Source organism: Lytechinus pictus, chromosome 18, assembly GCF_037042905.1.
Source record: "Lytechinus pictus isolate F3 Inbred chromosome 18, Lp3.0, whole genome shotgun sequence".
Classification (NCBI taxonomy): Eukaryota; Metazoa; Echinodermata; class Echinoidea; order Temnopleuroida; family Toxopneustidae; genus Lytechinus; species Lytechinus pictus.
The window spans coordinates 12,575,246-12,592,751 of NC_087262.1; the positions used below are offsets into that span (position 1 = coordinate 12,575,246).

A 17,506-nucleotide genomic window follows, 5' to 3' on the forward strand; every position below is an offset into this window, starting at 1 on the left:
AAATTACTGTCTTGGATGAAGTAGATACATCTGCAAGATAATGACATTTCAGTGATGATGTCATGTGAATTTCATTCTCCTTTAAAAAGCTGCATCTTTTCCAACTGCATATTTTGATGCTCTGACCAGAGACCACCATTTTTTTTTCATTTGCTAGCCCACCCAAGAGTAAAAATAAGCAATTCAGTAGACCTTTGTGGTCGCAGATATTTCTCATATATGGCATATTATTACATGATATCAAGCAATCAGGGGGGCATTAATCGAGTACAGCTAGTCCAGAGTCTTGGGACAGTTATTCTAATTCCAGGTTTGTTCTTTCTTTGTTTATAATTCATTGACCTATTATTATAATCTTAGTTTTTGTTTGTTTCTTGCTACTCACAAACTAGAATATTCAAGAAACTGCACTGATGCATTCTATTTGACAGTTTGACTTCTTACTAAAACTGGTGTTTGTCTGTAACATTTCCTTTATTCACTTCCTAACATTAATGCTCAAATTCAAAGGTGAAAAACCTTCATGTTTATCCATTGAAATTTCAAAACAAAGTCATTATCTCTAATGACCTTCCTCCTCAGAGAGTCTTCAAAAGACTAAAATTGCTCCCATTTGAAGTTCTCCAATAAAATCTCTTTTGAATATGACACCACTAATACTCTGACAAAAACAAGAAGGCTATTATTATATTCTCGGGGAAACCTGGTGAGTGTCTCATTCAAGTAGGACTACATTCAAGTATCTTCTTGTCACTACAATCGAGGATGTAGAAAGAAATTCATGCACTCCATACTACCTAGAGTTGAATTACCTTCCTCATTTTTTTCTTGTTTGGTGTGTTTGGCAAAACTAGAAGTAGTAGGCCCAAATAATATTAATAATAGGTGAAACAAATCAGGAATACTTTAATCACCAATATTCAGACAGTTGCATAAAAAAAATCAATATTAAATGAAACAGGAACAGCAATAGCTCTATTTTCATTCATTATTTATAGATAGGCCTATTTATTTTGTTTCTGTAGTTACTTCTACACGTACATGTATATATAGATCTATATCTTCTTTCATGGAGGCCTAAATCTAGATCTCTTTTATTAGGCCTTATTTTTCCCAATTACCCCCTGTCTCCTATATATGTATAATGTACCCTTCCTGCAATGCCCCTCCTATCCCATCTTACCCTTCATCTGCCCCACCCCACCCTCCATTCTTCTGTTCCCCTCCCTTTCTACCTTGTCACTCTGTCTTAGAGGCTGTTCTCACTACGTTCCTAAAACTAGTTTACTGAAAACTAGTTTAGTGGAAACTAGTTTAACGCGTAGTGAGAACGGTCGAAGCGGTCTTGGAAGTGATCTTCCAAACCAGTTTGGAAAACCACCTCGCGATGTAGTTTTCAAGATCGCTTTGCCTCGTTTAACTGGTTTTAGCTTAAGTGAGGACACAACTATTCTTCGGGAAGCGATCTTCACTTATTTTGAGCTCGCTACTCCACACGACAGGTGTAGAATGCCCATGCTGCGGTTTCGAATTTCGCGCGAAACGTGTCACCCCACTGAGAGCGTTTCCATAGCAACAAGAGCGCTTCACGTGAAGCGATTTTGAAAACCACTTTCGTGCGATCAAGTGGGAACACTAGCAAAGCGATCTTCCAAAGTGGTTTCCTGAATCGGTTTCCAGTAAACTAGTTTTAGAAAGCATAATGAGAACGGCCTCTATCTCCCAAGTGACCTGTAGGCCTACATCATCTCACAAAATACTCTTTCCCAGTTTCATACAGGCTCAGGCATATACATGTATGTAGCCTACCCTACCTGGGGTCCGTTGCATAAAGAGTTGCGTTTAAACGCAAGTCAAAAAATCAATCGCAAGTCCCAAATGCGTGCTGTTGATAATCAAGTTGCGCATGATTTTTAGAGTTGCGATCGATTGCAACTCTTTCTGCAACGGGCCCCTAGTGCCACCCCTAACCCCACCCCCTACTAGCACCCCTCACCCTCCATTCCCCTGTTCCCCTCCAACCTTCTCTTCCCAGCTTGTCATTCACCCATACTCCATGCGACCTGTACATCATCACACAACAAAGGCCTAGCAGATTCCACTTGAGAGTTGTGTATCAACAAGACACTACACTCAGAAAGAAGCCGGAAATTTCTTGGGAGATAAATTTCCTATGGGGTTTCCTGTCATGCTATTGCATTGTTCCGCCTTACCTCAGACATCCACTTGTCTAGGTTTTCACAATGTAATGACTTAATCTTGCAGAAGTGGTAGATATACACCATTACCCCCCCCCCCCCCACATTAAAAAAAATCTTGGTCATATAGATACTCCTCAGTCCCAACTGAATTCAAGATACATATGCCCTAATGATGCACGAATTCTTAATCCTTTTATTTCTTTCTGAGAATGCATATCTACATATTGTTTTAACTGTAAAAAAATGGTGTTAACTACAATCTACTAGTAAGAATACCACACTAAAAATCTATAGGCCTATACATACATTCAGTTAAATCAGGAATTCTCTGGGTATACTATACTGCACTTCTTTTCTGCCAATTTACATCTTTCTTTTTTTCAAATTTTGTTCAATTTATCCCACTTTGACTTTAATCTTCACAATTTATTTACCTAGGCAAATTCATGTGAAACAGTGTTTGCAAGTCTAATAGTGTACCATATAGCAGGCCTGCATATAGACTACAATACATTATACATGTGTGTATATCAAACCTGCAAATAGATATAGGCATATTATATTAGGTACCTGTATATATATCATACTTTTAACATACAACAATCTACCATAAGACAATAAAAGATATATGTAGGCCTACACAAAGATAATATTCCATCACTAGCTAGCTACCGAGACAGGTGCTCACATCTCCTGCACAAGGGTCAATTGCCTACTGCTGTTCCTATCCTTCGAAAACTAGGTCAGTCTCCTTTCCAGCTGATTCAAAACAAAACAACTCTGCTGGACCCTGTCTTACAAAGAGTTACGATTGATCCGATCAACCTCAACAATATGGAAATCCATGAATGCCATAGATTTTTGTGCAGGAAATTCGCACAATGTCTTTTGTAAACAAAGACAAACACACTGAATTTACAAGAAAACAATAGATGTAAATACATACGTCCTATCTATAAAATATTTAAAACAAGCATGTATTTTAGATGTTGATGTTGCTGGCTTTCCATAGTTGTGGTTGATTGGATCAATAGCAACTCTTCGTAAGACGGAGTCCTGGGTCTGTGTATGGCAAAGCCAAAGTCCTCCATGTATAACAGTCTGCAAGGCTGTAGTAGGACCCTCAGGTAACCGGAACAACTTTTACAGAAAATTAGCACAAGAAATTAGAGATTAGTGTGCTGATTCATCACTGCTTCTACCGAACCCCTGGTCGAGGGCAGCGTGCTAATCATACATTGGTCCGTGATCTGTGTTTTTTCCTCCAGTCACAAAGCAGTTGTTTAAAGTTAGTTTGAAGGGCATGTCCACTCCAACAAAGGATTGAATTGAATAAAGAGAGAAAAATCAGACAAGCATAATGCTGAAAACGTCAACAAATTCAAATGTGAAATAAGAAAGTTACATACTAAACCCAACATTTAAAGTTGTGTTGTTTTTTTCACAGAAGAATTAGTTAGGCCTTTATGCAAAGGCAAAGGAGGGGGCAATGATATCACTCCTAACTATTTCTTTGTATTTTTTTCAAAGAAGAAAATTCTAATTTTGCGGATTTGACTATAAAAGGAACTGTATCTTCATGAATCATAAAAAAACATTGATTTTTCTCTTTTTATTCAATTCAACAGGTTCAGAGTGAACTTCCCCTTTAAGTCACTCAGCGTTGCTATATAAGACACAAGGCCTCAACTCAGGGCTACCACCCCCCCCCCCAAAAAAAAAAACTAATCCAAACTTACCTCTGGACAGTCTTTAATATAATGACCCTTGTTGAAGCATAGATGGCAGAGATACGTTGGGGGCGGTCTCTTGCCGGGTTTTCTGTCGTTAACGGGGATGAGGGAAAGATCGCTGAATTGGTCGGCCAAGTCCCCTATGCTGCCATATGGTGATGTGATGAGTTTCGTTTGCTGAAAGATATAAATGAAATGAATGTATGTCGATTAAAGTATTTCCACATTATGTATCATAAAAAATAAAATACCAATGAAAATACATACAATATAAATACAATGTGATGTAATGGATCAATCGATTTTTTTAATAACATATTTTCATGCTTCCTATGTTTTCCATTAAACCGTTTTCAAAAACTTAAAAAATTAGGCCTTCTTTTTACCTATTAGTCTGGTTAAGTATAAAGTCTATTCTGATGATCCATAAAAATGTACCAAAATGAGCAAGCATACTGTATATAGTAATTGATTGCAATTGCAATTAATTAATAGATTAAACAAAAGACAGACATATAATCCATATTAATGAGGAATATATTTTTGCTCTGGTAGATAGATTTAGGCTTTTGTATATTACATGTATTTCATCGGTTGACAAATTCAGTAAGCAAAGCAAATAGGCCTATATCAATTGACAAATAATAATCTGTTATATCTGAATAAAATAACATTATAACATATTCCAATGAGAAATAAATCAATTACCAGAGATAAAAATTCAAGCTTTTGAGTGGTATTCAAACATAGGTCTAGTGCTCTGCAAAGGCTCGAGTATATAGGAGCCTGTGTCCTTGTTCAGTGAGCAAGGAACACCTCATCTGTGTACATACCATAATTCACATTATCATAAAACCATTATCATCCCTATGCAACATGACACTTCAGGAACCTGACCCCATGACCTTTGCCCCCTCTGTTTGTGGATGAAATACACACCCTCTCTCATCAGAGAGCCCACTCACCCACACCCACACTACTTAGAAATGTGTATAACCCTGGCCTACTGAGTAAGCACGCTAAGAACACAACAGAGAATGAAGCCAAATGCATTTGTACAGTGTATCTTGACTATCTTCCCTGTAACTGGCATATGGCCTTATGGGGGCTTTGCAAGATAAGCAATTGCAATTCAATTCACTGAGTATTTGGAAGGCGCATATGCTCTACACAATTCACTCCACGAGATATATCATAGGCCTATATAAGTACGAAACTCAACCGTGATAACGTTTCAAAATACACCAGTCCAGTTGAGCAATAATCAATAATGATCAAAATTGCAAGTGAATTTCATCTTAAAATCAATCATATGTTGATTTTCAATTATTGATGATTTGGAAATGAATGATGGTCTGTTTCTTGCAACAGAAAATTTCAGTCTCCTTTTAAAGGTCAAGTCCACCCCAGCAAAATGTTAATTTGAATAAGTAGAGAAAAATCAAACTAGCATAACACTGAAAATTTCATCAAAATCGGATGTAAAATAACTAATAAGAAAGTTATGACAGTTAAAAGTTTCGCTTATTTTTCACAAAACAGTGATATGCACAACTCAGTGATATGCAAATGAGTCAGTCAATGATGTCCATCACTCACTATTTCTTTTGTTTTGTATTGTTTGAATTATACAATATTTCATTTTTTACAGATTTGACAATAGGGACCAACTTGATTGAACCAAATAGTATTAAACAATGCTAATTGCACATGTTCAGGGAAGAATTAATCGTTGTTTCACACGACAACAGGGAGAAAATTGGTATATTTCATATTTCACATAATAACATAAAAAAAGAAATAGTGAGTGAGTGATGTCATCAGTCTCCTCATTTGCATACCGACAAGGATGTGAATATAACTGTTTTGTGAAATTAAGCGAAAAACTTCCTTATTTTATATCCGATTTTGATGAAATTTTCAGTGTTATGCTTGTTGGATTTTTCTCTTTTTATTCAAATCAACTCTTTGCTGGACTTGTCCTTTAAAGGGATGGGCCGGGCTGAAAATATTTATATCTAAATAAATAGCGTAGAATTCACAGAGCAAAAATGCTGAAATTTTCATCAAAATCGGATAACAAATAACAAAGTTATTGAATTTTAAAGTTTATCAACATTTTGTGAAAAGTTATATGCACATCCTCATGAATATTCATTAGGTGGGCTGATGATGTCATGTCCCCACTTTCCTTTTTCTTTTGTTATTACATGAAATCATAATTGTTTCATTTTTTTTATACATGTGTAAATGATGTGTCTCCATTATGATGAAATAAGTTGCGGCAATAAATGACTAATGCACTTAATCAGTTGTCAATCACTTTGTTTTGGTTCTTAATAAACCTAATTTCATATAATAAAATACAAAAGAACAAGTGAGGATATGACATCATCTAATGAATATTCATGAAAACATGCTTAGAACTGTTTCACCGGAATAATTCAAATCTTTAATATTTTATTTGTTATCCAATTTTGATCAAATTTTTAGCATTTTGCTCTGTGAATTTTACTCTATTTTTTTAGATATAAATATCTCCAGCCTGGACCATTCGTTTAAAGTTGATGTAGTAGCAAATACGTTCGTGTACTTATAATGTCCATTCCTGGAAAATGACTGATGTGTCACAGAACAGCCGGTAAACAATGCATTCTTTTGAAACGAAGGAAACTTAAGTTTGTCAATGATTATGCTTTGTTTGAATCAACCATTGCTGCATCAAGTTGGTTAGACTCATATCGTTAAAATATATATAAAACTAACAATTACCTATTTGATTTCGTCAAAAGAGGATGAAAGTATGAAACCATTGGAACAAGATATTTCAAGACATTTCTTGTGTAAAATAAGAAACAAAATCAAAGTGTAAGATCAATGAAAGTTGACAACTAAGAACCGTTAAGAGCATTTTAAAATTTTGGAATTTCTTTAAGACCCTCCCATGATATAGCTTTAAAAGTCGAACTTCTCCAAAACTAACAGATTTCTCAGACCCCAATAGATTCAACTTTGGAAAAATCACCTAAATAATGCAATTCTTTGTATGCAATAGATACACAGGCTGAACTACTAGAAGTACATGCAATCCTGTTGTTGGAAGCGACACTCAGACTATACACTATCAACTGTATGTAATTGAGGAAGGGGCAAATTAGTTGAGACAATTTGCTGGCAGCACGCAGAGTTCAATCCACAATACTGCCTTGGTGTTTTGAGTAGGGAATTGTACATTGATGTTTTGATCCACTGACACATACCTGATACCTACATGTATACATTGATATATCAAATGAACAAAGTAGGTTCTGTACACTTTTTAAGATCCAAGTAATTGGAATGTAAACTTATGTTTCAAGGTATACTTTAAGAATTTGGAAATAACCAAATGATTAGAAAATGACAGAAATTAGCTATATTTTACTGTGACTCATATGAACATGTAGGAAAATAAAGATAATTTTCTTGTTAATCATAGATCCATTTTACCTTATAATAGACCTGTTTAAATTAGCTGTGAAATGTCGAAAGGAGATCCATATTGTCTTTTACCACATTATGCAAAAGGGTATTTTACACAAACACGTACAGGTCTACTGGTTTGTATAATAAGCAAGAAGTTTACTGATTCTCAATTATATGGGAGCAAGTGCAGTACCACCTATAGGGGGCAGGACAATTCATGTCTTCAATTACATATAAGGGGGAGTAAAAAGCACTGGCGGATCCAGGGGGGGGGGCACAGCTGGCCCGTGCCTCCCCCCCTTTTGAGAAGAAAATTATAATCGTAAAGTGTGCCCCCTTTTTGCTTTTTCAATTTTTTTCAGGGACAAAATATCAGTAATTTTTTGTTAAAACCTTTTTTTTTGCTTGTCAAATTTTCCTCGAAAAAATGTGCCCCACCCTCCCCTTTGGAAAATCCTGGATCCGCCCCTTGGTATAAAGAGTAACACTTCATAGACCTCTATTTTATGACACTTTTCGATTTCTATTTTCTATCAATTTTTTTGTTTACACCATGTTTTTAGAAAAATCATGGGGACAGTCACCCTCCTGCACCCCCCCCCCCCTTCGCCCTGATGCGGAGGTGTATACATCACCTCAGTGTTTCATGATCAGGTTTTGGGGGGGTGGAGGAGGCTGAGTAATTAATTAGAAATTGATAGTTTTTCAGAATTTTTGGACAATTTCACATTTTTTAAGCAACTAGGCCTCCTACAGGGTGAAAAGATTAATCATTAAAAGGCCAGTAAAAACTATAAATTTACTTACAGTTGTTGCTGTAACCGGGATATGCCTTTCTTCCCTGTAGTGGTGATGTTGTTGTGGGTGGCCAAATGGTAAATTCTGTGGAGAAATCAGAACAGGAAGTTATCAAACAAACACACTATTTATATATAATTTACATAGCTCTAAATTTGGTGAGACTTCCTTGGGACAGCCACCTAAATTTGCAAACAAAATAGGCCTACATACGTATATAATCATACCTTTTCGAGCTGCAGGTTGGAAATGGAATTTTAAAATATTATATTTGTATCCTTAGTGAATTGCAATTGACTGATAATTCATGATCATTTGTCTCAGATGTATTATTGAGTTTTACACACAAAAAAAGTTAATTGGCCTCTTCACCTTTCGATTTTTGAAAGGTCATATCAGTCTATATCTTATCTTTAGGCACATCTGAGGTGATTCCCCTCCCCATACATAGGGTTGACCGTTGACGTCCAGACGCCGAAGCCAAGCAATTGTAACACTTTCTGTCCCGCCCTAGACCTAGTCCACGTCACAGATGATCTATTCTGCACTTCCCCCGAAAAAAAAATAGTTGACCCAATCGAACTCTGGTTTAACTTTTTCGATTGATTAACCCCTTGCGCCGGAAAATCAGAGTATTTCATGAATGATGGTCCAGATTCCAGCCCCGCTGCGCGCAGATGATGCAACGAAACTTCCAGAAAATATTAGTACCCTGACGTTTCTTGATCACATTATTAGAGGGTCAATGATTTTACGGCGACACATCGGAACAAAAAAGAGTTACATTATCTTTTATTCTTAACCGCCTCCCCCCATACGCGTGGGAAACTATGTACATGTACATGTAAGTAAACTATGTAAGGTCATCCCAAGTTCACAAAATTAAACAACGAAATTCGCCCTTTATTTGCCGATATATACCCGAACATCAAGTAGGCTTGGAAAAATGGAGAATATCAATACAATAATACATCAATATAAGCACTAACGGCGACACCAATCCCATACCAATCTCACAGACACCGCTGTACAGATGTGACACCAGAATGTAAAACCCGCCAAAACCGACACCAAGCCAAATCAACACCATTGATGACTGACGCGTGCCGACGCCTTTAAAATCTGACATCGCCACAAATAACACCCAATGAACATTTTTTAATGAAGTTATAATTATTCTTTTAAATACTAAGTTCAATACAAACACTATAAAAACTATAATTGTAGCTGATGCAACCTATAACCCCTAGTTATTCGACTCAGTCATGTCCCTCGCTCGCATCCTAAGCCCTATTTATGCCATTGTTATTTAGAACATGGAGGAAGAAAGCTTTGAAATAATAGGACTTCGGCTCCTGATTTCGAAGATTCCAATCGGCCACGATCTACCAGAAGAATCACAACGAGTATGGCCTTGCAGAACTAGTCTAGCAGCAACAGTCCTGGATAAACAGTGATCTTCAAACAAGACCTGGGGCCCGTTGCAGAAAGAGTTTCGTTAAAACGCAAGTCAAAAAATCAATCGCAAGTCCCAAATGCGCGCTGTTGATTGGTTGAAAATCAAGTTACGCCTGAATTTTAGAGTTGCGATTGATTGCAACTCTTTCTGCAACGGGCCACTGAGGTGATGACGCGCTGACGCTGTCTATTATATCGACTGTTTCGACTCTCAACTCCCTGATCACAATTATGGTGGGGGAGTGTACTATTATGGTGGTACTTGAGTGGAAAACTAGAAGTCACTCGTCACGATACCTGGGACCACTAGTGGTGGTGGTGGTGGTGGTGGTGGAGGTGGAGGTAATTATGAGGTGATGGCGATGTTGTTGTTGTTGGTGGTGGTACTGCTGTGCATTGCTGAAAAAGTGCAAGTCGGTGTTGCTAGAGATGATGGTAGATTGGTGGTTGTGATTGTGGTGGTGTGGTTATGGTGGTTGAGATCGGTGATGGCGTGGTAATGGTGGTGGAAGTTGTTTTGCAGGTGGGTGATGATGATGACGGCAGTGGGTGTTATGGTGGTGTAAGTGGGGGTTGTGATGCTCATCTATTGCTATTGCTGTTAACTGGTAGTGGACTTGTGGTACATACTTGTAGCAGTGCAAAATCTCAAACGAGAGGTCACCACCACTATAGCAGGGCCAAGAAGTTTGTGAGTGAAGACTAGAGTCTGAATTCCGTAATTGGAGCTATGCAAAACGCCGGAGCCATCCTCACAACAAACCATATGGAGGTCATGACCCCTCAACGTTGTGCTGAGCTTTCATCGTCGGTAACCCTGATAAAACCAGAGCCACCAATAGGATGATAAAGGCCTTTTCCATGCAGAGAAATACCGCTGAGTTCCAATGAGGATGATCATGATTTATTCACATAAATTTCTCCGAGGATTTTTCTTCAAGTTGCAGTTATAAAAGTGGAAATGTTTGCCTTCTGTTTCATCGGAAATCCATTAATACAATTACGTAATATTAGGCCTAAATTACAATAACAGATGAACATGATGTATATATAGGGGCCTATTTCCATATAACTTTGTGATATTTTTTGCAAAATATGGTAGTTATGCGACATCGTCAGTTTCAGTTTTATTTAGTCGGAAACTAAAATCTCTTTATCAGGCTTTACGAAATTGATGTTTATGCGTGAAATCTGACTCGAAATAATTACGCTAAGTCTTATTCTTCTTCCATGATTTTTCTGTTGTAAGGACACAAAGTAGGCCATACTTTTCCTCCTCGTCATACGATCTCCCCTAACCTTTCATAATACCACATTAAAATGTAGAATCCCCAAAATGTAGTACTACATAGAATCATCGAAAATAAAAAGAAGGCCTATTAAAACGAAAAACCTACACTAAATTTAGTATAGACAGTTTCACTCAATCCTAAACATAAAATAAATTGTATTAAACAAAATAATACACTGCGAAGGATACAATAACAACCACAACTGACTAGACAACTTCCAAAACAAAACTTGTTGAATCTAAAACTTTCTGTCTTTTCCTCTACCCGATGCCAACCCCCCCCCCCCCCCCGCAAACAAAATTGACCTAGACAAATTGACAGACACAAACACAGTGATATAAAAAGAGAGAAATAGATAGGAAGTAGTTCTAGTTCAACTCCAAATCCCAAGGCAATTTACCTCAGAGATGGTTGTCTCGATTTGCAAATTTGTCTTTCTCTCTTCCTTTCTTCCCAATCCCTTCCTTCCAGCGTATCCCCACCACCGCCCCTAAAGCAAAGGCCTAATGTATCCACGCCAAGTTGCCAACCCCCTCCCCTTTTTTTCTCTCTCACTGACTTAAGATCCACTTATCCATTCATCTTTTGACTCTCTGGATCAAAAAGCTGACTTGCTGATTTTCTAGACTCAATCCGCGGTATGGGCTTGCTATAATACGTTCCTCCATTAATGCACTGCCAGTGTCTAGATTTATGGATTAAACTAGAACCACCCACCCCACCCCAAACCCCCATCCTTCTCGCCTCGACCTTGCCCCTTTTCAGGATTTTCATTTGGACAACTTCTGCCCCAGATGCCACGTCGAATAGCTGAAAATATAAACAATGCGTGCTGCCCTGGTATATATTTATCATTAATGGTAAAAAGAATGGGGATTAGCTTTTTTTTATACTAAAAGTACATTTAGTAGTATTAGTATTAGTAGTATAGTAGTAGCAGCAGCAGCAGCAGCAACAGTATTAATATTATTATTAGTAGTAGTAGTGGTAGTAGTAGTAGTACTAGTAGTAGTAGTAATAGCAGCAGTAGTAGTATATATAGTAGTAGTAGCAGCAACAACAGTAGTAGTAGTAGCAGCAGCAGTATTAGTAGTATCAGTAATAGTAGTAGTAGTAGTAGTAGTAGTACATGTAGTAGAAGTAGTAGTAGTAGTAGTAGTAGTGGCAGTGATAGTATATACCAGTTGTAGTATAGTAGTTGTAGTAGTGATATAGTTTAACAAATAACAAATTCAACAATAGCCACAATTTTTCCAAATTGAATAACCTTGTCCAAAATTCTCCAAATATCCCCCCCCCCCAAATCAAACGATCATCATGAATATTCATCCATAACCTTTATAAAAAAAATAGGCCTACACATTAATACATATACTTGTTTTAGGGTGAAACACTGACCAGTGCAGTAGCCTTTATTATAAACCCCTCATATTGCCATGAATTCTGTATCTCTCATTAATCATTGATATAAAAACTAATTCAACAAACATGCAGTAAGCTATAACTACACGATATTTTATATTAAATACCACATGAATAACAATAACCCCTTAGAGATGTCTTATAATATTCAACCTTTATTACTTATATACTTAAAAAACCCAGAAACTAAATCTTTCTATGATGTTTACATTTACAATAGAAATTGCAAAACAATTTTATAAAGGACGTTCTATTCAAAGTAACGAAGAAAAGGGTAAGTCTACTACATGTATGAGCCTATGAGGCCTTAGTTTTCCTTCCTAAAGGTGCATGGGAGATAATGTTACACTAGCCCTTTAATGCCTCTATTATAAGAGGATTAGTTAGCAGGTTGTATCAATTGAATTTAAGTACACACCGTTTTGTGAAAGGGTCAAAAGTTAGTTGACATTACCGATTAGGGGGTATTGTGCAAACAACAATGTCAACAATAAGCGGATAATTCTGCTTGAAAAGAAACGCGGGTATCAGTAACAAGTACTTCTTTTCAAATAAAAGAGCATATTGAATAGGGTGCGCGTGCGGGGGGTTTGTGTGTGTGCGGAGCTGTTTAGACGGCTAAATGACACGTGGGGCGGAAATAGCTCAGCGGAAAACGAGCAGTCACTGAGGGGGCACCTCTGGCGCGGTGACATGAGAGCTTCCGCTATCTCCCCGAGATATATACTCGGATTTTAGCTTCTCAATGATTTCTGGATACTAAACACTAATTATTTTGAAAGCGACAACATAATAATAACAATAATACAATGCGTTTTCTTTCCAAATTATGTTAGGCAAAATGCGAACGCAATTATGCACTTTATCATGTTTGAGTATACAGTTACAATATATTCACATACATCACATCATGAATATATATCATTATGAAAGATTAAAATTGATAAAGGAAAAATAAATGGGTGTATTTGAGAAAGAAGCAAAGAGAGCCACGTATGCCTAGCATTATAACCAGTGACAATTCGATTAACCATGTCATGTAATTGTAACACTGTGTAACAATAGATGTATGCCCATTCAAAATACATGCAAGACCATGCCATGAGGGCCTCTTAAATTGCAAAAAAAAATCATAAATATTAAAATATCTTCTTTTATTCACGTTACTGGTCTGGTATAAAATAAACGTGTTTTATAAAAAGCAACATTTGTTATTTAAAAAATAAACGGATGCCACTTCTTTTCATATAAGTCATTCCATGCAGATCCAGCATTTGATGTTGAAAAAAGTATCATGTAGGCGCTTGCAGTTAGAAAACAAAAACTCGAGGTTTTCAATTAGCGTATATACTAATTACCAACTCATTAATAAACTTGTAATTCTCATATTTCCTGACAAAAATAATAGGAAATGTGAAAATGCGGACCATAAAACTTGTAGGCTACGCCACGTATGTGTACGGCGTGCATATCGCCTGCGAGTGGACACGCATTGCTATGTGTATTGCAGTGTGTATACGGTTAACGAATTTCCCGAAATCAATTACAAAACTCGTATTTTTACAACCGATTTAGATAATCAAATGATCAATACATAAATACAGAATATAATCGATGCTTGTTTTATAGATTAAATGGGGTGAAATCGGTGGGAGAGTTTGGGGTTGTAAAAGAGAATGCGGGAGAAAAAGTGGGTATTGTACACAAACTCGAACGCGCACGTTCTATTATCATGATTATTGCATTGCACTGTAAATTTATACCTCATTTATATATTTCTCGGGCCAGTTGCCCGTCAGCCCAAGGCTCGATTGCTGTTGCTCGCCCATGTTGTGGTGGTAGCCATTTGTTGTGGCAGCAGCTCGGTGGACACTCAATTCGTTGCGCAACTGTGCTTCTGTAATAGTACCATTAGTCGTGGCATAGTTCGTGGTGTTGTTATCCCCCGGCCAAAACGAGACGCCGTTGTTGGAGAGGATCTGCCGGGACTGGTGCGGGGAGTATATCGCCGAGGTTGCGTTGAGGTTCATGTCGAACAGCTGCGGCCACGACACCTTGTCGGCTGCCATTACCTCCCCCATGTTTTCGGCTGTAGTATGTTCACCAATATGCTCCTAAGTGGTATCATCCAAAATGAAAGAAATTCAAACTAAAATCGAATTCCCCTTCAAAGAACTATATTTCCTGTCCCTCAAACTCTTTTGTCTTTAGGCCTATTAATTCATATTTGAAACATCTTGATCGAGCGATAAAAATATGACAGTTGTATCAGAATGATGAACACTATGCACTACTTGAAATCCACACTGGTTTTAACTCCAGGATATTGCCCTATTTGCAAAATTCGTTGACGTGAAAACATGTATGTAATTCCATGATCATTCGTTCCCCTTGTACAATTTGTAAATAAGGCATTCTACATTGCCCGCATCAAATAATGTCAACATACACAAGTTGGCGATTTTTCCAGGCAGTACATTACAACACTTGCGCACATCTTTTTCCAAATCCCTACCGTGTTTCTATCCGAATAGTGTATAAAGTCTATCTAGTCACTGGACTTGCGCAGTGCACTGCAGAGTAAGCAGTATCTGTATAAAAACTGTCAATCAGCATGGACTCAACTGACCAATCACAGCACTCCGATTTGCCAAGAGGGGTCACCGGAAGTTTGAACTTTATCATCTTCCCCTGTTCGGGTCATATAAGCTTTGCTTGATTATTGTTACGTAACTCGTGGAGTGACAAGTTTTGAGGGGGGTCTGGAATTCCAAAAGTAAACAAATTACGGTAGCTAGCATGCATGTACATAAACTGATGCCCGTCTGAAAGAAAGTATAAAATGGGGGCGTGGACCAGATTATTTGGCAAAAACGTAATTTACTCTTGCAAATCCCTGTTGCATAAATTCTTTTTTTCATGCTACACTTTCATGGTGTCAGCAGTAGTTTGAGACGAAGCAAAACAAAGTAATTGCTGTCTTTGACGAAGTAATTGTTATGTCGACTGAGGAAATAATATAGACAGTTAAAAGGTGAACAAAAGAGGAAACTTTCCTGGTCTTGTTCTAATTTTTCTTCGACCGGAAAAGGAGTGAGGCCACAAAAGGGAAATAAATCAACTGATCACCTGGTGATAATAATGGAGTTTGTTTTATTTCCGACTTGGTATCGATTAATTCATCTTATTTCCTTTTTACTGTTGTCTTACACTGTAATAACGCTGTTGAAAATTTTATCAAGCCCGTCACTCTATAACTATTGTAAAACTTTTTAAACAAGTTTTTGAAAAAAAGTTTAAACAATTAAAAAAAAAAGGACAACTTGTTGTTACAGTGACAGGCTTAAATAACGTGCTATTATTATTTTTTTTACTGTGTAAGGTGAAACTCGAAATTGCACAAATTAAATTAGGCCTACCGAAGTGTGAAGCACTGAAGGTAAAGCCGATAGGCCTATAATTACATACAAACATTTTTGTCAGTATTGATTTGTTAGTAAATAGTGTACAGGGGCCTATGTATCGATACGCTACTCAATATGTTATTATTTCTTATCCAATTTCATCTTATAAAATCTTGACTCCATTATTTTGAAGAAGATCATCGTCCCGTATACCGATTAGGCCTGTATACCATCGTTATAATTGTTTCCATATCGATAATTATGATTCCCATCATGATTTAATCATCATCATCATTACCTCTATCACTCCCACCACCATCACTGAACCAAACCACTAAAATGATCACCAAAACGGCCACCACCCGCCACCACCACACATCCGCCACCACCTCCACCAACATCACCACCGCAACCACTATCACCACCACCAAAAGACTTACCAACATCCCCATTATTATCCCAACCTCCACCACCACTATCAACACCACAACCACTACTAAACATCACCACCGGCCACCACAGCCCCACAACGACTACATCATCACTGTAATTCCTACGATCATTTCACAACCGGGTTCACAACCAAACCACAGTCATCACCAAAACGGCCGCCACCACCATAAACATTTACTATCACAGCCGCCACCACCACGAACACCCCAACCATCATCACCACCACGACCAACACCGTCACCACAACTCCACCCATCGTCACCATTATCATCACCACCTCCACCATCGTGACAACCACCACTATCAACACCACTACCATCCCCGACCACTATACTAACAGCAGGGAGTTGGGCCCGATTACCACCATCATTATCATAACTCCCTCCACCATCAACCACCACCACCACTTATGTCTTCCTCCTCCTCCAATTAACAACACCGCCATCATTGCCGACACCATTATCCTCATCAACATTACCCCTTTTTTCCCTCTTCGTGAAGCATTCCTCCTCACTTTTAAAACATATAAACTACATGTATCATCATGGTGTGTTGATAGCTCTATGGTATCATGGACCTATGAGAAGAGAAATAGAGCCAAGAAATGGAAAGAAAATCCCGAAAGAAAATAGTTATAAAATTCCAGAAGTCGGAACATTTTTAATTTCTCTTTAGCACTTCATATTTTTTTCGCAGAAATAGGAACACACGGGTGAGAATGGCAATTTTCCCCAATTTTCTTTTCACAAAATGAGAATGTTCCTTGGAACACTTGGTATATTTTATGCAAATAATATAGGTCCTATATATAGTGTTAAAATCTGTTTCAGAGTTACGTAAATAGCGATGAGCAATGTTGTAAGATGAATGAAAATAAGTTTGTTTGACTACCAAGGAGAAAGAAAGGCGAACCGAAGGGAAACATATCAGAAGAAAGGAGATGAATTTATTGATATAGTAAGTAGATTTAGGGGTCGATTGACCTAATTCCATAATTACTTAAGAGGGGGACCATGTATTTTCCCCTTTGGATTGAAAAACTGTCAATGGTGGAGACCGCGGGTCTAAAAAACAGGATTTTCCTAGAAAAAACACACAGTTTAATGTAAATATAAGTTTAGGAAAATAGGTTTCAAAGCCGGCTATTTTCACCAAGAGATCTATATAGTTCATCAGAATAAAGACAGTGGGTAAACAATTTCATTACAAAAAAAAATCGAACGGAAATGATGTAGTTCACGTATTGTAAAAGGTATATTCCTATCGGTGAGTGAACAAAA

At 37.5% G+C, this 17,506-nt stretch overlaps 1 protein-coding gene across 2 annotated transcripts; it reads right to left on the reverse strand.

The window, feature by feature from the left end:
• Positions 1–2,587: 2,587 nt before the first annotated feature.
• On the reverse strand, positions 2,588–14,966 carry LOC129281506 (uncharacterized). Of its 2 annotated transcripts, none has more exons than XM_064113021.1 (3): positions 14,133–14,966; positions 8,207–8,281; positions 2,588–4,111 (listed from the first exon to the last, which is right to left on the reverse strand). In XM_064113021.1, exons 1-3 carry the CDS (start codon positions 14,448–14,450, stop codon positions 3,926–3,928), a joined length of 579 nt encoding a protein of 192 aa, XP_063969091.1. In that variant the 5' UTR covers positions 14,451–14,966; the 3' UTR covers positions 2,588–3,925. The 2 variants fall into 2 exon arrangements, 1 of the variants encoding a protein (XP_063969091.1); XR_010296451.1 differs by lacking the exon at positions 14,133–14,966 and adding an exon at positions 8,425–8,497 and having other exon boundaries at positions 2,599–4,111.
• Positions 14,967–17,506: the final 2,540 nt, after the last annotated feature.